This window comes from Nesoenas mayeri (genome assembly GCF_963082525.1).
Source record: "Nesoenas mayeri genome assembly, chromosome: 2".
Taxonomy (NCBI): Eukaryota; Metazoa; Chordata; class Aves; order Columbiformes; family Columbidae; genus Nesoenas; species Nesoenas mayeri.
The window spans coordinates 83,550,598-83,572,942 of NC_137543.1; the positions used below are offsets into that span (position 1 = coordinate 83,550,598).

Below are 22,345 nucleotides of genomic sequence, written 5' to 3' on the forward strand. Positions count from 1 at the left end.
TTTCGGTAAAGCAAACCATACATACAGGCTCTCCAGCTGTGCATTTTTGTCTCCGGCCAAATGAATAGAGCATCTTCCTTGTCTACTCATTCAGAAACACCAGAGTATCTTGCTTTAATATGTATTTGTTTTAATTGCTACCTATTTATTTCTTATTTGGTGGACACTGGAACCTACTCTATAGACTCCAGAATATTGTATGTTTATACTTAATGTGGAAAAAAGTATTTAACTGTGTATTACTTAAACTGGAGAAATGCAAATTATCTGAAAAAGTACAGGACTGTTGAAGAGATGGTATATGACTGCAAACTCACAACCAAGCATTTGAAATGCAAGATGTATCAGCAGAAGTAATGTGTCCATAGAATAAATAAAATTTGGTGAGAAGAATTGAAACAGAAGGAAAAATTAGCAATAGAAATAATGTGTGTATGTTTATGTAAATCATTTGAGGTGTGCTGAAACAAACATAAATAAACTGAGAGGCTACAAGGATAGAACTTTTTTTCCCCAGCTCTCCCTCCCTGCCTTTTATAGTTTAACATTGCTTGTTGTTACCATTGAGTGGACCTGTTTTCTGTTGCAGCTGTTGAGAAGTTCTTTGGTAAACAACAGGACTCAGGCTAAGGTGGCAGAAGAGCTGGGTATGCAAGAATTTGCCATCACTAATGACAAGACAAAAAGACCTGTAGCTCTTCGAACTAAGACTTTGGCCGATCTCTTGGAATGTGAGTTAACTTGGTTATGACAGCTTAGTACTTACGCAATTTCTTTTTCCTTGGGGCTTGTTTAAGAAAGCCATTAGAAATCCCACAAATCACTATTAAAAATGTATGTTCAGGTTTTCAAATGAATTATGCCTATACCTCTGAGAGCCAAATTTTTGAACACCAGCCTAGATTTTTAAAAACTGTATGAATGCAAGAAGTAGCTGTAATTGGAGATACAAAGTTGTAGGCTTTGAAGTTGAGGGGTCATGATGACCAGGTCAAAAGCATGTCTAGAAAGTTAAAGCGTGTAATCTGAGTGGAGCTATTTAACAGCACTTTCAATGTTTCATTAATATGTTATTGTTACTGTTAGAAGATAAGTAGTTCCTCAGCAGGTGAGTGTATCTGTGATTCATCTGACTGAATTTTAGGAGGCTTAAAAATGGTCATTCCACAAGAGGGAAACCTACATGGAAATTAAATTATTTTTAGTCCATTTATGGAAGTTTGTGCTAACTTCTTTCCAAAGAAAGTGGAAACAGTGATAAATATTCTGCAAAGAAAGTAAATCTGTATCTTGTATATTTTGATATATTTTATGAGCCATTCAGACCCCTTGGCTTTTGCCAAATCCTCTAAGACAATGGAAATAATGCAAACAGGACAGACTTATATCTAAAACTTTTTTTATTGTGCCCAGTAGTGATTTATTTGTAAGTATCCATGGTCTCCTGGTTAAAAAGTGAGATTAGGAGCTGAGTGTTGTTTCTAGCCCTTTAAATGACTGAGTGGATTTGGGTAAATCACTTAATCTCTTGATCAACTTTATTTTCTCTTTGGATGTGTGACAGCACGATTTTATGTGGTTGTTTTTTTTTCCCCTAGCCTTTATTGCTGCCCTGTACATTGATAAAGATTTGGAATATGTTCACACTTTCATGAATGTATGCTTTTTCCCACGTCTAAAGGTAAGATCAGTCAGGTTCCTACTTTCCTGCCACTATGTTTTAACACATTATTGTATTTGGGACTTATCACAATCTCTCAATCTTAAAAGCATCTTTGCTAACTTCTTACAGGAATTTATTTTAAATCAAGATTGGAATGATCCTAAATCTCAGCTTCAACAGTGCTGCTTGACTCTCAGGACAGAAGGAAAAGAGCCAGACATTCCCCTTTACAAGTAAGAACTGATATCTGATGGATACAAGCCAATTATCAGTCTGTCTTGTATGTGGATGAAGATGTGATAAGTCACCCTATGTTTTTCCCCTAGTTTGGTTTTATTGTAGTTATCCAACCCCTCCAGTCTCTCTTTGTCTGAAGATGGAAAGTGTTGAACCAATGTTTTCCAAGCTTTAGGTGTTTTAAGACATTACAAGGAAGAATTACTAAGCATTTTACCATGTACGATTGCAAGGGCAAATATAATTTCTGTGTTTTAATGGAGTATTTCATTGGCATCAGTCTATGTTTGTTCTTCTTTTAATGTAAGGAATGGCAGTATTTTAAATGAAGGGAATGGAACAGTGACAGGGTGTAAAGTCAAGATACGTCCATTCAATTTTCAGTAATAGTATGAAGTTTCTCTCTACTCTGCATTTTAAGCAAACATAATAAATGCCTTGTGTTACACATCCTGATTATAGGCTCTTTCTAATCCACAGTGTCAGGCACTGAGGGGCAACACACGTTTTGGACATTTTTGCTGTGCAATTCAGCCCATTAACATCCTCCTGTTTAGTGATAGAAGAAGTTCAGAGTAATGAATGTTTTAACTTGTACCCCTCAGTTAGATACCTGAAGCTGGATGGGATGGATCACTATTCTCTCTTTCAGTTGTAAAAGAGCATAATAGCTGCTTCAAAGATGTAATAATAAACCTAAGATTGCATACTGCATCCATATCCATTCAATTAATGTAAGAATGAATGCAGTTTTAGCCCTCAAAAGAAGAGATAAAGGCTATGAAAGTTCAAGGCTTGTGGTGTTGGAATTACTAAATCAAAAATGATGAAGAATGGAAGTCCAAGTGCATTCGTCACATTTAGCATAATAAAGTTTTCAATGAAATGTAGCAGTTCAGTTATAGTGGCAAACAGTGCACTTCAGAAATGCGATCGCTTTAACGTTGCAACTGATGCTCTGTAGATCTGACTTTTCAGTGTCTCTGTATGGGGGCTCACAGCTTTGTCTTCAGTGAGGCAGATGAATACAAAAGAAACAATTCCTGATTCTTCTAAAATCCACTCGATATCAAGTACCAAATGTTTGTTTTGTTTTGCTGTGATGATAAATTGATTTTTATAGTACAGCTTAGAGCTAGTAATATGCTGTTATCTTCCTATTATCTTGTTAAATTCCTTTTCTTGGGGTTATATGTTTCACTGCAGTCAGTACTATTGCTTTTAAATTTGGGGTGGGCTTTATTTGCTCTTATCGCAGTACATGGAGACAAAGTACTGTAGTTAGATACTTTAAAAATTGATGTGAAATTGATGCTTCTTTCAAAAAGAAACAAGATAGTGGGCAGAATTTGAGCTGACAGTGGGGAGAGATTTGGGACAGCAGGAAGAAACAGCAGAAGCATCAATTCATTGGATGTCTGTGGAATTATTCTTTTTTCACTTTAGATGGTTGTTGATGCATGTCCTAGACTTCAGCTCAGATGGAAAGTTTGTTTTGTGATGAACTGTAACTTTTCAAAGTTGATGGAAAATTTCTTTGTAGTATGATAATTCACAGAAGGGAGCTACCATGTCCAATATGAAGTCCTTTTAAAACCTAAATAACTGCACAACTCCCAAGGACTAAAATTTTAATTTGCACAGTAATCATATTGACTTGATTATTTATAATTGCACAGCTACACCCAGTTTATATGACTTTATTACAAGTGTTTTTACAGTGTTTAAGCACTTCGTGTTACATTTTGCATTTTTGTTTATAGGCTAAAGTTTTAATTTTCATATGGTACTCCTGAGTGAACCTGAAGAAATAAATATAACCAATATAAACAAGGTGCATTTTATAAACAAGGAGTGGCTGACACACCAGAAGGCTGTGCTGCCATCCAGGGAGACCTGGACAGGCTGGAGAGTTGGGTGGGGAAAAATTTAATGAAATATAGCAAGGGCAAGTGTAGAGTCTTGCATCTGGGCAGGAACAACCCCAGGTTCCAGTGTAAGTTGGGGAATGACCTATTAGAGAGCAGCGTAGGGGAAAGTGAGCGGGGTGTCTTGGTGGACAGCAGGATGATCAGGAGCCAGCACTGTGCCCTTGTGGCAAGGAGGGCCAGTGGCATCCTGGGGTGTATTAGAAGGGGGGTGGTTAGGAGGTTGAGAGAGGTTCTTCTTCCCCTCTACTCTGCCCTGGTGAGACCGCACCTGGAATATTGTGTCCAGTTCTAGGCCCCTCAGTTCAAGAAGCACAGGGAACTGCTGGAGAGGGTCCAGCGCAGGGCAACAATGATGATGAAGGGAGTGAAGCATCTACCTTATGAGGAAAGGCTGAGGGAGCTGGGTCTCTAGCTTGGAGAAGAGGAGACTGAGGGGTGACGTTATAATGTTTACAAATACATAAAGGGTGAGTGTCATGAGGATGGAGCCAGGCTCTTCTCTGTGACAGCCAATGATAGGACAAGGGGTAATGGATTCAAACTGGAACACAAGAGGTTCCACTTAAATTTGAGAAGAAACTTCTTCTCAGTGAGGGTGACAGCACTGGAACAGGCTGCCCAGGGAGGTTGTGGAGTCTCCTACTCTGGAGACATTCAAAACCCACCTGGACACATTCCTGTGTAACCTCATCTAGGTGTTCCCGATCTGGCGGGGAGATTGGACTAGATGATCTTTTGAGGGCCCTTCCAATCCCTAATATTCTGTGATTCCTTGATTTTATGTAAATTTGTTCTTTTTGTTGTGCGCCATGCTGGTAATCTCTGGGTTAATGTGATTTGTATAGGTGTCTTTCAACCCTTGTTCCATGCTTTGTATTAATTCCACTGTATGTATTGATAAGACTGAAAGCTCAGTCATATATGTGCCACAGACAAATTCTGGTTTTTAATACTTCCTGTGTGAATAAATCGTATCTTTCTCATTTCAGGACTTTGCAGACAGTGGGACCATCTCATGCCAGGACATACACAGTAGCTGTTTACTTCAAAGGGGAAAGAATAGGATGCGGTAAAGGCCCAAGGTATAATAAAAAATTAATCACGGGATGTTAAAGTTGGAGTGTAGCAATGTCCAAAATGACTAGCCATGGAAATAGACAAGTGTGTGGTTGGCCTTAGAAAAGGAAAGCTATAGGTCTGCCTTCAAGCTATTCTGAAATTCCAACTCAGGAATACCTGAGGGGTTCAATGTCTGTATAGTTTTGTATCTTAGGCTTTTTTGGTGTACTTGCCTGCCAGGCGGGTAGCAATGCTAACTGATCTGTGGCTCTGACGCTAGAAACTGCAGAACAGCTTCCAGGAAACAGTGACATTGTCTTTGGCTTTGCTACTGGATTGCTGTCCGACTTAAGGGAGCAAGGCTCTCGGGTTTTTTTATCTCATGTTGCTACTTCTAGGCATTTTAGAATGTTTTCCAAAGTTGTGAAAACTTCAACCATGAACCTCAAAGACCTCATCTTATTTTCTACTACCAAATCTAGTGGTGGTTATAAAAATACCATTGGTTTTATAGCATTCACACCTCTGTGATTTTGTTCTTTTTTTCTTTTCTCTCAAGTGAAAGCAAGTGCTTCAGTGAAGAATGGACTAGAATATTCTGCTAGTGTTATTGATCTAAGTTTAAAAATATTCTGCTGGAGCTGTACTGCTATTGCTCACATATTTATGGAAAGGCTCATATATCATACACTGTGGGAATTACTAGCTACTGATTATCTGGAGTTTTATTACAAAAGAGTAGCTAGTGTTCCACTTTGTCAGAAACCTTAGTTTATTCTGTAAAACTTGGATTTCATGTAACGTGTTTTTGTTTGGCTTTCACAGTATTCAGCAAGCAGAAATGGGAGCTGCAATGGATGCACTTGAAAAATGTAAGATATTTGGGCAACAAAGAAAATAATTTAGTGTACATCCTTGGTCTTTGGGGAGGTGTAGGTTTTGTGGGGGATAAGATTTGAACAGAACATATATGCTGAATACCATCAGCTTCTGAACAGCAGGTTTTCCATTCAGTACTTTCAAGACAATTTTATAACAGATGAGGTTAATATGATATCAACAAGTATTTTTTAAAGGGAGTTTCAGCAACAGACATTGCAGCTAGGTAACTCTGTGCAGTGAAGTCTCATTGAGATTTTCCATGCAGTAAGGTAAGACTACTTAGTCTCTGATGATGTGGTTTAGGGGAGGAGGAAAATTTTCAGTTGCCAATATAGAAAATTAAACTTGATATCAGATTATACAGTAGACTAGATTAAAATCTAACAGACAGATCCCCAGTCAATGTAACTTCCCTCCTCGCCTGAATACCTGCAAAATGAAGTTTTCTTTGAGTGTTTTTCTTGTGACATTATCACTGCCCAGAAACTGTAAGCTTCATCTCCTGTCAGTCCAAGGACTTCACAGCTCTTTTCCAACATACGTATTTGTTTGAATACCCTAGACCTCTAGAGGTCTGTACTCCAACTACCCCTCAAAACAAAGCCAACTTTCAGTTTAGGTCATGTTACTTAGTGCCTTGCCAGTCAGTTTTTGACTGTCTTTAGGGATGGAAGCTCCACAGCCCCTGTGGGCACTTGTTCTAGTTTGTGTCTATTTGTGGAGTGAAGTTGTTTTTTTGTTTTTAATGCATAAGTAGTTAAATTCAAGTAAAAGTAATTTTCATGTATTGTTTATATATATGATAACCAAAATGAGTTTATTTAGTAGATTTCCTTCTCAGCATCTTAAATGGATTATAAACAAACAGGTTGCTACCAAGCTGGGTGGGTTCTTCAGAGTTTTTAAAGAATCACATTACAGGCACAGTGCTGAAAATCTGATTTTCATTTTATGGTGCACATGAGCAACAAGATATCCCAGAACTCCGTTAAACAAAGCACTAGTGTTTTAAAAAAACAGCAGCAATTTAAAAACTATTTGCTTTTGTTTAGATTGCTTTTTGTTTTAAATAAATATACTTTCCTATGCCTTAGTTGTAAATAACTGATGAATAAACCCTTTATTTCTGTAGTATATAATAAAAGGCATGAATTTAACCAGTCAGTAAAACAAAGCTGCAGAAAGTAATTCTGCCCTAGCACAAACTCCTGGAGATTATGTGACTTCTGCACCATGTTCTTTAGCTGAACAAATCTGTGCTGCCTGGGACCCAGAAAGAGGAGGATGACACTTGATGTCAAGGGACTCCTGCCGGAGGAGCCTCAGCTGAATTCCCTTCTGATAGCCAAGTAGATAGAGAGCAATCCTTTGCTGAGACATCTCCCAGATTTGTTTATGGCTTTAAAGGTCAGTGTAGTGACCTTTTGCGTTCATCTCAGACACAGACAGGTAGCCAGTGCTGATCCCAGAGCTCTATGTCATCCCGACAGGATTTACCAACTGCAGGCTGCCATGTACTCTACCATCTCTTTGTTTTCTGATGGGCTAGAGGGTGCAGGTCTCTGCAGCACAGACACACAGATGAATGTCAGCACCCTAGTTGTGCAGAAAACATCATATTCTGTCAGCTGTGCACTAAACTGAGAGCAGTTCTGATCAATTATATAAGCTGGTTTTACAACCTCAGTTCTAACTAGTGTACAAATGTACCAGCCAGTGGACAAATGTCTGAAATTGGAAGCATCCATCCTCACAGCTATTTCTCCATCACCTCAGCCTTGTCTAGTCTGTTTTACCCAGTCTTCACTCATCCATGCTCTTAAGACTCTGCTAAGGCTGTATTCTGGTACATAGCCAAGCACTGACTTTTTCAGGAATAGATATTGCTACTTTCCATTTTGCTACACTATTACTTTCCCATTAGGAACCCTGCCGACATGTGGGGCATCTAGTGAATTCTTCACGGTCTAAAATAATAATAATATGGGAACATCTATACAATGCTTGGAACCAGTGGCTTATACTTTTTGGAGTGAGGACAAGACAAAAAACCCTGACAGCACTGGCAGTAGTTGCACATTCATTTTTCAGTATCGACCACCTGTTGCTAAGAGAACAGAATGTAAAATCCAGGCAATACCTGGCCAAGTTGCTATACCAGGATTTTATATTTTTTGAGTGTATTAGATTTGGCAGTGCTTTGTAGCAGGAGAAAGAGATGTGGAAATCATAAAGAAACCGAAGTCTTATCACACACAGCCCTGGTTTACTATGGATTATTAGAAATAAGTGGGTAAAAATGGTAATAACATTATTCCCCCCTACCCTTAATCTCATCAAAGTTTAAAAAAAAAAAAAAAAAGAGCCGAGACTTTCTGTGTTACCAGTTTGTTTATTAATATAAAATATTTCTCCTTGTGTCAGATAACTTTCCCCAGATGGCCCATCAGAAACGCTTCATTGAACGGAAGTACAGACAAGAGTTGAAAGAAATGAGGTGGGAAAGAGAGCACCAGGAGAGAGAGCCAGATGAGACTGAAGAAGCAAGGAAATAAAAGGAGGGCACAGAAGCAGTGGCATATTTACTTAATAACTCTGACTGTGGCCTATAGAGACCTAACCTAGTTTCTTGCAGATGATGAATGAGGAATGCCTGTTGATATCAAATAGAGAATCATAATCTCCTCTTTAAAAAGTTTGTGTATATGTATTATTTCTCTAGTTTGGTTTAAAGTGCAAAGTTTGTTTGGCTTTTTAATAAGATTTGATTTTAAATCCTTTTAAGTTTTATGAAAAGTTGTGGGATTCTTTTTATTATTTTTACTGTCTTGTATGAAGTAATAAAGTATTAATTTCAAAAACCTGTAGGAGGAAAAGCTGTTTAACAATTGTCTCCTACGTCCAAATGATGTTTTGTCAGTGACCAGCCAAGTTATTGCATGAACTCCACTGTGGAGGAGGAAAGTATTATGAGAAATTAATTCAGCAGAGCACTTAAGCATGTACCTAACCTAAGTTTTACAGCTAAATGTACTTCTTGACTCTGCTAAACCAGAGCCATAAACTTCAGGTCCTTTTACAGAAACTGGTACACTAATTTAATCAAAGGAGATATTCAATTTTAAGCAGTGTGTTCCACATCTGGAATGTGACACACACTTGTGTGGGAGGTTGTGGGGTTTTGTCTTTAAATCAATATTATAAAACTCTAAGAAAACAGAAAAAAAGGTAATTATAAAGTCAGAGTATGACAACCTGTTTTGCAGAGAATGAACCAAGTTTACATTTGCAAGTTTAATTTCATTCTCAACTTCTTGCTCTCTCAGACTGGTGTGTAATGTATTTCTTTGTCCAGAAGATACCAGTGTGATGATAACAGTTAAATGGTGTATTAGAAACTCCATAGAGATGCCATTCCAGGTAGGTTCATTGAAAACTGGCAGAATTTGTCCACAAGGTGTAGTTCAAAGGTGACACATAGTTTGCAGTCACCCAGTTTCCTTGATTTGTTGGTGTCTGCAGCTTCTATTAGACAGAAAGCTCTGAATGGTACCAAAGGTGGAACATCCACTGTGTCTGTTGGTGTGTTTTCTCACTGACTACCAGCTTCGTTGTAGATGTTGGTGCATTGTTTTAATTTGCCAGCTTCAAGCCATTCATTTTCATTGTCCTGATTTCTAAGTTAAAACAGTCACTTAGTACATATTCTATAGTCATTTCACTTTCTTTTCTGATAAATTAAATAGATGCAACTCTTATTTTTATGAACTGTGCATTTTCTTCCTGCTTGAGATCCTTTTTGGGAAGTTTTTTACGCATTTTTTCTAATATAAGTAACACAGATGTATGTGATAAATACCAAGCAGCTTCCTGAGTGCAGATGCACAAGTCTGGCCTGAAGAATTCATACAGACTCCCAAAAGAAAACTTGCCTAATGGCCACGCTACGCTAAGCAACTTTTCCAGCAGTTCCCTGAAACACCTGCCGTTTGGTGTGTGATGGGCATCCATGAAAGCACTTTATTACAGATGCCAAAATAGACACAGGCATAGCTGAAACGTTCAAACTACCCAAATGTCTTCCTGAGGTTTCACTACTGAGCTAATTAATATATGCATTTTCATAAGCACATTGTCGTACACATGCAGTGCAAGATGCACTTAAATATGTTGGTTTGACTTGCTTTGGTTTTGTTTTTTATACTTGACCCCAGAGCACTACCTCCCATTATCCAGCTTCTATGATTGCCTTTTCTTGATGGATTAATGTTTTAAATCCATCTAGAGGATAAGAGGGGGAAAATAAAAAAAAAGGTCTAATTTACAGAATGATAATAAACTGTTAACATAAAGGAGGGGATAAAAACAACAAGATAAAGGCAAGGAGCTACTCTCTGCTGGATGCTGCTGTTCTTTGACTTCTGAGAAGTGATTGTAACTCCTTATAGCTTCAGTCTGTAAAGAAAAAGCTGGAATGCCTCTGAACAGCAGCAGGCTTGAAAAGCGAGGAGCTGCAACTCCCTTGCCCTCAAGTCTTTTGTATTTCAAATTCTTTTGTAGAATTGCCCATCTGCTTCTAGCTGTAAGTTGAAATGGTGCAATGGTTGAGGGTTAAGGGTAATTGTGTACACCATTATTTCATTTTTTCCGTTTTGACTGTGACCAGATTCATGTGTTTAACAACTAGAATGTGCAATGACTTAATGTTCAGGTATATGGTTGCTTTGCAAATTTCTCTCATCGTCACCAGTGTAGCCCAGTGGAATTAACTCATATTTTAATATTTTTTCATTCTTCCTATATGAAATTTCACTTCTCAGATGTAAGAAGACTGTAAGCTTATCTGTAAACATTTGCATAAAAACAGATTTAATTTATCAGCTGTGCTGTTTGGGGGGAGGAATCCAGAACTGTTCTCTTTACTTCTTTGACCCAGAAATTGCTTGAAAACCAACAAACTTTTAAAACTATTTCTGCATTCCATTACTACAGTTAATTAATGTTAGGTCTTCCTCAATAAAATGCAGATGATAACCATTTTTTCACTGTATGAGCATGGGCTAGGAAGATTGCCTGAAGAAATTTTGCTTTCCTTGTCTTGAGGGCAGAAAACAAAATTAAAGAAATTCACGTTTCCTTTGTCTGTGTCAAAACCAGAGTGTCTTTTTCTCTATGCACTGTCTAATAACAGTGCCTGTGAATGTTTCTGATACTTTAAGGGGGTGCCTAGAATGTGTAATGTGAGCACAGTCTTTCATGACACACACTCAGGAGAGAAAGTTGTTCCGTTAAGTTGCCTTAAATTTGGGGAAAAAAAAAGTTACTAAGTTTATGCTAATCTGTGGAACAAATGTAGTCTATAACTAGGCAACTTTGGCTGCTTTTTCAGAAACGTGAAGGTGTCTCTGGCTTATTGATAAGGTGAGGTCCTTTTTTCCTTTTTTGATTGCTCCAGAGCTTCACTTATTCTGATCTAGAGGTTCTCATGCAAGATCCATTGACTTGATTTGGGTACAAGTAGATGAACAAAGAACAAGACTGAGATCTGTGTGGATCCAGCAGATCTTGTGAAAGCACATTTTTTATTTTATTTTTTTTTTTTAATGTGCACATGTACAAAGTATTGAATAGAATTGTAGCTCATTTCATTAGGACTTTTAATTGAATTTACATAAAATTAATCATAGTTCTTTGCAGAGCCTGAGTTAGCTTTGTAAGATTTCCGTTTCTGTAAGATTATTTAACAGTGATACTAAAAGAACCTTGGTCTCTGAGACTATTGTAAACATTGTTGCTAATAAAATTTTCCAGAAAAGACTTCAGGCATAGTTGTTACTTGCTAAAACAATTTGGAAAGATCAAAAGGCAAATCCTGATCATCTGTCTCCCTACTTCAAAGACTCTGACTATACAGGCTACATATTTAAATGAAGTAAGTGGTTCACTTGTAACAAGTTTCTATTTGGTGGAAGTTTGCGAAACCCTGTAAGAGCTTATGGAGCTGATCATCTACTTTGTACCATTGCACTTTGTCTTTCTTGGGGATGGTATTGTGATAGAAATTTCTGTGACCCATATATCCCACCCTGCTTCTCTCCCCACCGCCCCCCTCGCAGATTATATATCTGTCATTGAGCATTTGAAATAGTTTTGCCTAAATGAGAAATAATGACCAGAAAGTGGTTACTGGTTTGTTTGTTTCAGAGTGGTGGTAATGTGCAGTTGAAGAGTGCTCTGCTGTCTTCTGCTGCCTGCAAGCTTAAATGTTTAGCTCTTGGAATGATTCACAATTTACTGTGAATAGGTTCAGAAAAGAAATGTGACGTGTCCCATCATTTGTTGCTGGTAACTATTCTTGCCAGAAAGCCATGGTGTTCAGGGACAAGTGTTCCAGATTCTGCTGTTCTTTCATTCGTAGTAAAGCAAATATGAATAACCAGGTAAGCAGCTGCAAGATAAACTGGTGGCTGCATAGTGAACAAGCATTTACTTATTACACTAAGGAAAAAAAAAAAAGCCATAAAAATATGGTAGGTGAAGCAGGGAATCTGATCTCTCACCTGTCTTGGACACATCTCAATATGATTTATTCTTATTGCAGAGCTGCTCGTTAGACCACTACTGAAAAACAGGTTAACTCCTTGTATTTTTAAGACATAATTTCTTTTTGTATGAAGATACTGATCAAAAGAGATTGCACATCTGGAGCTGTACTGGTCACTTAAATTATAAACAAGGTGAAGAGTTTTATTTTAGAGAGAAAGACCTTTTTGAAATATTTCATTATTTTTTCTTCCCTCATATTCCGATGTATTTAGTGTTCTCAGCCTGAGTTACAGATGGTGTATTTCTTAGCAAATTTTTCATGTTTATGGACATACTGTGTCTGTCTAGCAATGAAATGCTGGGTAAGACCATCACATCTCCTTAGCATTTATCTGGATTCCTCTTTTAAAGCAGTTCTCTCACTGTAGAAGGCAAGAAGCATGAATAACTTTGCACTGATCTTGTTTTCCTTATTTTCTTCTCTCTATGGTAACCTACCTCAATGCTGTTGCAGTGAGGTGCTCAGCTAGAGCAACCATCTGAACTTGCAGAAGAGAAGACCATCCCAAGCGCTTGTGTCTCAACTTTCTGCTTGTAAGCACGTTCCTGACCTGGAAGGTAGGGAGCTGAGGGAAGGGACTGTTGCTGACCAGAGTGTGTTGGCTGGTATCAGTGTGAGGGAAAATCTACCAGGGAGTCAGGAAGCCTCAGAGCTTAGTGCATTGACCGGAAGAGGTAGGCTGAGTCTGTGAGAGAAATTAAAGGAAATATGCCTTCTGCTTTTAAAATGTCAAAAGACAAGGACTGCTCAAAGACAAAAAAGTGACTGTCTTCTCTGGCTCTCCTGGATTTTTTTTGTTTTGATGCCTGTTTTTTCAGGTACCCTCAACTTTTACCAATTCTTTCTGGGGTTCTGAAATGAAGTTGGTTACGTTCTCCAGGCACTCAGATTCCCCTATCCATCGGGTAGCAAGTTTACTTCAGAGGCCCTTTTATTCACTTGCTTTCTATAGATAACAAAGGAAGCACCAAATTACACTCAAGACCTCACTAGGTGTCTAAATCTTTTGTCTAAATTCTCACTACGTTCCTGAAAGGGATTCCAAAATCTTTAATGAATAAGTGTATAAATGTAATACCTATGATTTAAAATACAATCATACCTGAGTGTCTCAAGCATCAGATTCTGTTGCTCTTCACAGCATTTGTGTGGAGGGGATAAGGGGCTATTTATTCTGTTGCTGAGATGTGAAAACAAGGACGAAATTGTCGCTTGAGTCCAGGCCTCAGGAGGTCTGTGATAGGGCAATGATGCCTCATCCAGTGGCTGCCCCAGTCTGTGGATTGATTATCTTCTTTTCTTTGAAAGCATGCTGTATTTCTCTTCCCATACATGAGGGTGTCTTTGAGGGAGAAAAGGGGAGCTTGGCTATGCAGGCTGGGCACTGTCACCCTCATCCCTTTTTCCTGTGGACTCTTGGGAAACAATGATTGAGAAGGTCTCTAAAATTAGGGATTCTACTCCAAGAATCCAGACCCTAAACAGTTCATTGCTTGTACACACTTTTAGAAAAGATAAATAAATAAAAACTTCCACTTACAGCAGACATTTCAAAAGTAATCCATTAGCAAAGGACAGGCTCTTGAGCTGACAAATTGTGAACTTTTACTGGTGGCAGAAATAGCTCATACCTCAGTGGTCCAGAAGTGATGCAGTAGTGATGGGTGAGTGTTTGTCACTGGAGGCAGCTTGTTACTTTATTTAAAGGTGGGGATGGTAGTCATGGGAACCCATGGGACTCCACTGGTGCAAGCTTAGCCAGTATTTAAAAAAAAAAAAAAAATATTGCTTCCCTACAGATTTCCTCCTGTCATTACTTCAGCCATTTATTGTGTCAGAACCATCCTGACATGGTGACTAGGTTTTGCTGCCAACTAGAATTACAATTCAAATGTCGCAGCCCTGTTTCCAGAGGGGTACTTGAACTGGCAAACAGAAAGCAACCATCTCCCAATCCAGCAGCACTTGAAAATGCTAATATTTTTTCAATATCCAATTATAAAGTCTTTTTTTTCTTAAAGAAAAAAAATCCAGTTAAAATTCTCTAAGATAGGAATTTTTAATGACCTCATTGGACAAGTCATCCAAAATTTCTGCTCTTCTGTTCTTGGGATGCTAAAACATTGTCAAATACATGAGAATCTTTTGCCTTTTTTATCATTAAGAAAAAAAAAATAAATATCATGCCGTTCAAAGGAAAAAAAGAAAAAACTGGTTTTGATGTTTAAAATTTGCCATTTAATATTGTTTTCTCTTTCCTTCTTCCAAAAACTAAGCTAAACATTTTAAATACATTTTCCACCTGTCAGAATGTGTCAGATTTTACAACCAATATCTCAGCCTGGTTCTTGTGTTGTCGCCCACTATATTTTGAATAAGGGCTTAACCAGACGTTGAAAATGGTGGGACACGGCCAACTTTATAAGCCCTCCAAATTTTCAGAGAACTCAATGGCTTTACCCAGTGACTGGTTTTCAAGACTTCATATTCCTTTTGCTCCTATTGCTATCAATACGTGGTTGGTTGGTTTTTAGTTTGTTTGGGAGGTTTATTTGTGTTGTTGTTGTTGTTTTTTAGTTTTGTGTATGTGTGGTTTTTTGTATGTTATGGTTTCTTTGTGTTTTGTTTGGTTTTATTTGGGGTTTTTTGTTTGTTCATGGGTTTTTGTGGGTTTTTTTTGTTTTGTTTTGTCTTTTTGTTTTCATTTTTCAATGTGTTCACTGTTTTTCTATTTGTTTTTTAATGTGGTGCACAGCACTACTGCCTCCTGTTTCAAACTTTCCAGATCCTTACTTTTGGTTAGCAGATACAGCATCAAGTCCTTGCCCACTGTGAGAGAAGAGAATAAATGACCTTGAACTCTTTGGCCTTGCAAGTCGTACCTCAACATTTATATCAGAAATCAAGTGCCAATAGCGACAACAGAAGCCTCACTGTACACCCACGCAAAGAAAATCCTGAATCTTTCCACTATAATTTTGGGGGGATTTTGTCAGACATTTTAAGAGAGATTGTGAAGTGTTAAGGCATGTAGTGGTGTATTTTTTGCAGCTTACGTTGCAAATTTATGCAATTGGATTATGTTTGGTATCTATTTCAGCTGGCAGTTTATAAATGGACATTTATACATATAAGCAATGAGAGAGAGGTACAAGAATGCAGAACTGTTACCTAAAACACTAGAAAAAGGCCTATTTCAACACTGACTGCTGAGAAGCAGATTGATTGGGACAGAAAACACGTTAACCACTTTCAAATATGTACTGAAAAATATAGAGTTTCATTATAAATAAATACAATTCTGTGCCATGTCCTTGAGATGATGGCTTTAAAAATGCATTAAAAGTTGAGTTTTATGCAAAGCCAAAGTGTAAATCTTGAAGATAAGATAGAGCAAATCAATACTTTTTATTATAAGTAGAAGTGAGGTGATAAAGCTTCAGTATTTCAAGATACAGTGGTGGAAAATAATCTAGCAAAGCTGTAATAGGTGTCTGGAGTTTAATTAGGGACATATTTGAATATGTATGTTTGAAGTGAATGCAGATATATATGTATAGATGTATATATTTATTTATTTATGAAATATCTGAAGTTTTCACTCATCGCAACACGATACTTCTTTACCGAGAGAAAAAAGTGTTCTCTGTGTTCATTGTTTGTTTAACAGGTATTTATATATTGTTTGTGTTGTAGTAATACCTGGAGATCTTCACTAGCACTAGGGCTTTTCAGACCAGACACTATATGAACACAAAATGACAGGCAATCCCTGACACAGAAAGAAATAGAAAGAAAGCAATGACTTATTCAAAGTCACTGAAGAGGTCAAGGGTAGAAACAAGAATAAAACCTGAGTCTGTGAAGTCCTGGCTGAGATTTGTACTCTCTTCATACCACATAGCTACTTATTTACAACATTTATCTTTAGATATAGTAGTTGTTTTATTTCTGCGTTAAGGCAGGCATTTTAAATTTCAGGCACAGCAGAGTAGAATGTGGTTTTACGTAATCTCTTTCATACTGAAAGCTTATGAAAGTAATTTTAAAAAGTGAAACAGAATTCAAGTGGCTGGTGCTGCGTGGTAGGAATCTCTCTCCACAGCCAGCACATTCACGTTTGCTGTTCATCTCCTGCTGTGGCAGCTTGGGCTCGTAGCTCCAAGGTCCACATTGTGACAGGGCATGTGACAGGTGTCACTCAAGTGGTAACAAGCGGTGTGCTGCGGCAGAGCTGGCATTGGCTCTGTTTGCACATGCAGAACAAGGCAGCTCTCTGGCTTGGATTCACAGCCAGGCATTACAGCTGGTGTTTTTTTAAGTCAGATTGTATCCCCACCAAACCCATTAGATGCTAGTATGGCTCTAAGCACGTGTACTATACTTCCAGCATGGCTACAAACAAAAGCAAGCATGCAAACAGCTGTGCTCTCATTTATGCAAAGTACTTGATTTTGAAGTGCCATGTGATTTCCTCATTTCCTTGAAAAGAAATTGTATGAGAACTGTTTGCCTTCCAGTAATGGCTACAGAAAGGTAATCTGGGCCATCAGTTAACATCAGTAAAAAAGAACAGCATCCCCTTTTCTCAGACTTGTACTATCATGTGTAATTGCTCCTGCAGGAGGATTAGTGGTCGCCAACCCATATTGCAGTGATGGGAGGTGGAAGTGGGGGCAAGATCACTCGCTGCATGCTGGAGCTGGCAGCGTCAGGTGCCAGTGCTGAGGTGGGTGAGTGGGAACATACCCATTTTCAGCCATTAATAAAACAGGTAGAGAAATAAACATGGGTTTTAGTCCAGCCTTGACTGGCAGAAACTAGTGAGACAGGAGTGAGAGCTGAAGGTAGAAGCAGGACCTCTCTCTTTGTAAGCTGTGGTTAATCTCTGACTGAAACAGAATTTCCTGTGAGGCAATGAGGACCAAGACAGAGTCCAGAGGACAGTACACATGCAGAAGACCTCAGTTCGGTCAGCTATTGCTTCCATACTGTTTTGGTAATCGCTTCTCTCATAGCTTCCCATGTTTTCGGGGGATTTTTGTCTGGTCACACCCATGCACACATTGTACACACATATGTATGCATATAAGTGTAGGGAGTTAAACAGACAAAAGTGTATGTGTGTGTGCATAAACAAGTTTGGGACTGTGCCAGTGAAGGAGGTGGAGGAGGCCCAGGGAGACAGCTGCATCACTCCTTTGCCTCCTAGGCAAATCTGTCATTTCTGGCTATAGGATTGGTTTGTTTATTCTGTTTAATGATACTGACCTTTGTGTTGAATAGGTTGGCCTGTTGCAAAGCTAGGATTTGTGGCCTTTCGGGACTTTAGTTGTTTGGAAGACTGAGGGTATTTTTTACTACGCTAGGTCCAAAGAGAATGACTTCTGATGACCTAGCTGCCCTTATAACTCATTTGCCCTTTACCTTTTGACAGACAAAGTGATTTAGTCATATGTTAAGAGACTGTTTAAACTTGAAGAACATTCTGCTAATAAGGAATATCTTATGGCAAAGAGAAATTGAAAGTGGTTTTGAAAATTCCTGGGCTTATTATGTATCACACATACTTTCTAAGGAGAAACAAATTCTGAACTTGTACCACAAATTTTGGAAAGGACTTATCTTGAAAAGTAGAAAAAAAAAATGGAATACATCAGAGTGTGTATTGCCTCTTACACCAATGTTACTTTATCAGTCATTGAAAGAGCAATAAGTTTATCTCTTACAATGTAAGAAATGGTCCCCAACTCTTATTTGATTTTTGGGACCCTCAGTCTGATTCCATGATCTATTTTAAATAAGCAAATTTCTCAGGACTGGTGCAGAAGAGTTCACACACGAGAAATTTTGCAGGACATCAACAAATAGCCTTATTTGGTTTTTAGCCCATAGACTTGTGGTCCTGACTCTGCAACGCTTATGGCTAGGATTAATTTTAAGCACGTGACAGTCTCTGTTGAGTTGAGCACATCAACTGGGATTGGGGACTCACGTTGTTTTGACTTTAATATTAGTCAGCTTAGCAAACTTCGGTTGTGCAAACATCCCTCTGCTGTCTGCAGCAGGAGTGTAGCAGTCGGCATAACCCAGAGACCCGGGGGTTGCTCAAGGGACCCTGCAGTTTGGTTAACAGTCCCATAAATACATGAGCCAAAATCCTATCCTGTTTGATTCCCCTCAGCTGTGTTGGTTCTGCTGGGTGGAAAGCAGACAGCAGGGTGGGGAAAAATTAGCACTTTTAATGGTAAGTTTAGCAGCACTCTTTCTGACTTCCCACAGGAAAGCGATCTGCTGAGTAAGAAAGTGCTAATTTCACATAGTTGTTTTTTTGCAGTAGAGCTAAACTGTAAGTACCAAGCCCAAGAGGAACGAGAACATAGTCAAATTAATGAAAAATAGGTTATGATGATGAATTATTTAAGTAGATAAAATTACTTTGGATTTGGAAGACGCTGAAACTTAAGGGCCAGATCCTTTTCTTGTATAAAAAGACTCAGCTTCATCGCTTTCAGGAAAACAGTGGGAACTTCTGACTATGATTGGCAGCATAAGCAGTCATTTAAAACTCGGTGGCACATATTCATCTACTTTAGATGACAGGCATAAGGTGAATGTTTTAAATTTTGTCACAGCGTAGCCTTTCTTTTGAGATCTGTGGTGTGATTTTAAAGCAGATGAGATAAAAGCCATGCCTCTCCAAAGGCACCTTTTCTCTGATGTTAAAGGAAACAATGTAAAAATATGCCCACTAAATAAATCATCAGGGACTTTCAGAATAGATCACATGCTTCTGTCTTAAAACTTGTAATACAACTCAAGATGTTCACCTTAACTCAGTTTCTTTTGTTCAGCAATTTTTCCGTACAAGGAAGCATATGCAGAGAAGGCGAGTCTGGAGGAGACACCCCTTCAGAAGAGGTTCCAGGGAAAAGAGATATGAAGCTCCTCTTTTGACTTCCAGCATGGCATTTTCAGAATTCTCATTGATCCCGCTCACATTTCCAAGGAAGTAATAGTGGAGAAAAGGCTGGGGGCTGTTATTTTGCTGAAGGTGAATACCAGTGACATGTGAATGTACCTGGCTCTGCAGAGTAGCCTCTGTTTTTCAAGAACCTTAGCCAAAATAGTGGAAGAAGTGTGTTGATTTGGCTTCTGCTGCTCTAAGATGAATTTTCAGTAACACTTGTCTGCAGCTTGCACGCATGTAATTACACAGAGCGTGGAGGGAAGCATAGGCCAGCACAACAGACTCTTAAGGACCATGTCTGAAGTCAGAACTTGCAGTAAGTTGCATCTATTAAAAACAAAATGCCCCAAACTCAAGAACTCCCAGCAGGTTCATCTGCAGTGCTAAACTCAAAGGTTAAAACACATCCTAACAAATAACAGGCACTGCAGTCATAGCTGTGGCCCCTTTGGACCCGGCTATGAGAAGTGGAGAGAAAGCAACACGTCCAGAGCCCAGTTCATGAATCACACACTCCTGTCTGAGAACCGACAGCTCTTTTATCTTTCTGATTAGTCCAATGCCCATAGTCAGATGAGTTGAATCAAGGCTTTAAACATTTGTGGCATGTAGCTGTAATAAGACATGAGTGCTTAAATTGAGCCAGCATGGCATAGCCTTCTTAACACTTTGCATAGCTATTGCTGTGAAGAGCACTTTTCCTTATCCCCATATGACTCCCTCAACAACCACCTCATGTGCAGACGTGAGGAGGAGTGACAGGGTCTCAGAAGTTAGAGTATTTTCAAATGTCAAGAAGATTAATATTTTAATGTTTTAAACCACATAAATTCCCCAGATAATATACATCATAAGTGAAATGAAGCTAATTAATTGGAAGGCAAAGAGAAACCGTTCACAGAGGTTAGATCTCAAGATCTGGTCACTGCTATGGAAAATATGGGCGAGAAGTAAAAACTGCAGTCTGCATTGTTCCTCTAGCACTGGCATGCATTATTGTTAATTAACCTCAGCAATGGCAAAATGAAGAGAAAATTGTTAAGGGACTATGAACTTTGTCTTTCCTTTCTTTCCCTTTTACCTACTGCTGGTGTCCCTGGGCTTACATAAGCTCCTTACTGCTATACTAACCTGCTCATGAAGTCATTGCAGTGCTGTGGCTTCATCCAGATTTCCCAGCATTGTGGCCGCATGCTGGCAAATTCAGGTTCAAGTGCTTTTTCAGGAAAAGCTGAAGGGCTTCTGGAACACCACAGAAGTTCTTTTGACATAGGTAATCAAAGTTATGTAGATACCCGACTCCTTTTTAACTGAGTCGATCTCCCATCTTCAAAAGAAAATAGCACTTCTTAACCTTATAGTCTTGGAAGTGTAAGTCTGTTATGGCTTTTTGAGCACTTGAATACAAATGTATGGAGAGTTGTGTGAGAATTTAAGACAAACCATTGAATTAGACTGCCAGCTGTGATAGCAGAATTGGAAGCTGTTGTACTGACTGCATGGTGAAGGATCCAAATGTCAAATTTATGTTCTGGGCTACTTAAGCTTGAATAGAAGTATAAGGTCTCATTCTAAATTCATCTGAATTGATAGCATCCTTCCCTTGACTTTAATAAACATCTATATTGAGCTGGAAGTTGAACCTTGAAATGAAACCTTGGCATGCAAGTAACTGAGACTTTGAAAGCATGAATTTACAGTTTGTGAAAATATCAAGTAGATACTGCTGATGAAACAACATCTATGCTATGTACTAAATCATAATGTACTTAGTGAAACACAGATGTCTTATGACAGAAAAGATCTATTGAAAACCAGCCCCATGTTGAACAAGGGTCACGCATTTGCACAGCTTTTAACAGCCACCAGTTACACCAGAACAGCTACAGGCTCTCTTGGAACCTGACAGAATTCAAAATGCTTGAGGTAAGTGCAACTGAAGGAATGTACAGTCAAATCAGTGCTTACTGCAAAGGAAGTATCTGTGTCTATATACTGATTGAAGGAGCTGGATGGAAAGGGGGCAAAATGATGAGCTGAGGAGATGTGGTAACTGAAGTATAACTGATGACAAGTCAAATAAGATAAAATTAAAAAAGAAAAAAAAAAGGGAGAAAAGAATAGCATTGATGTCAGCTGTCACAAAAGAAAAAAATTACGAACAAGAAGTTCGTAATAAGGAAAAAAAAATATGTCGTGAGCGACAGAATTTGAACACTGTGCCAATCTGAAGTTAATCAGACCATTGTGGAGAAAAATCATGGACTTCATGCCAGAGTAGACTTTCGTTTTTGTTTCATTTCAAAACTTAAATTTACAGATCTGCTCTCTCCATCATTTTTATTCTTGGTCCAATGTTCTTAAATATGTGATGAACTGAACCGCAGCTACCTTTGAATTAGACTTTTTTTGCTCATCTTTAGCCTAAACTTTTCCTTCCTTTGCTTGTGGCCATTATTTCTTTTTGTGTTTTCTTCTGAGACTTGGTGTAATTTTCTTCTTCTACCTACATGGTTAACTTGAAGATATTTACAGGCTATGTTCATTTTCCTCCTGTGGTTTCTCTTTTCCCTTGTGTTGGTCTTGTCAGTTCCTTTCTTTCTTCTCTTTCTATAATTTTTATGTTATGCATCTTTTCTTTTTTTTTTTTCATCACCAGAACATCTAAGTATTTTGACTAATGTGATCTTTTTCTCATATGTTTAAGACTAATATTTAAGCAGCAGAACTGATCTTAAAATGCTGTGAAGGACATTTCCACAAAAATACTGCATAATGCTCTCTCTTTTATTGCACTGTTTTCTGTTTTTAACGTCCATCAGCACCAAACTTCATGTATTGTTAAGACAACTGCCACAGTTCCCCCCTCCCCAAAAAAAGAAACCTATAGCCTTTATGTTTTTCAAATAGGACTTTATATTCCTGTTGCTTCCACTTCACACTGGTGCATACCTTATTTGCAAGCTGCTCAGACTTACATAGGTTCTGCATAATTT

General features: G+C 38.4%; 1 protein-coding gene across 1 annotated transcript in view; it reads left to right on the forward strand.

The window, feature by feature from the left end:
- DROSHA (drosha ribonuclease III) overlaps positions 1–9,206 on the forward strand; it is a 73,168-nt gene extending 63,962 nt beyond the window's left edge. Inside the window, exons 27-32 of the mRNA XM_080340321.1 lie at positions 590–731; positions 1,599–1,681; positions 1,793–1,896; positions 4,821–4,913; positions 5,716–5,762; positions 8,197–9,206. Coding sequence (XP_080196447.1) covers positions 590–731; positions 1,599–1,681; positions 1,793–1,896; positions 4,821–4,913; positions 5,716–5,762; positions 8,197–8,327 — 600 coding nt within the window. The 3' untranslated portion in view covers positions 8,328–9,206. The remainder of the gene's footprint in view (positions 1–589; positions 732–1,598; positions 1,682–1,792; positions 1,897–4,820; positions 4,914–5,715; positions 5,763–8,196) is intronic.
- The last annotated feature ends 13,139 nt before the right edge of the window (positions 9,207–22,345 follow it).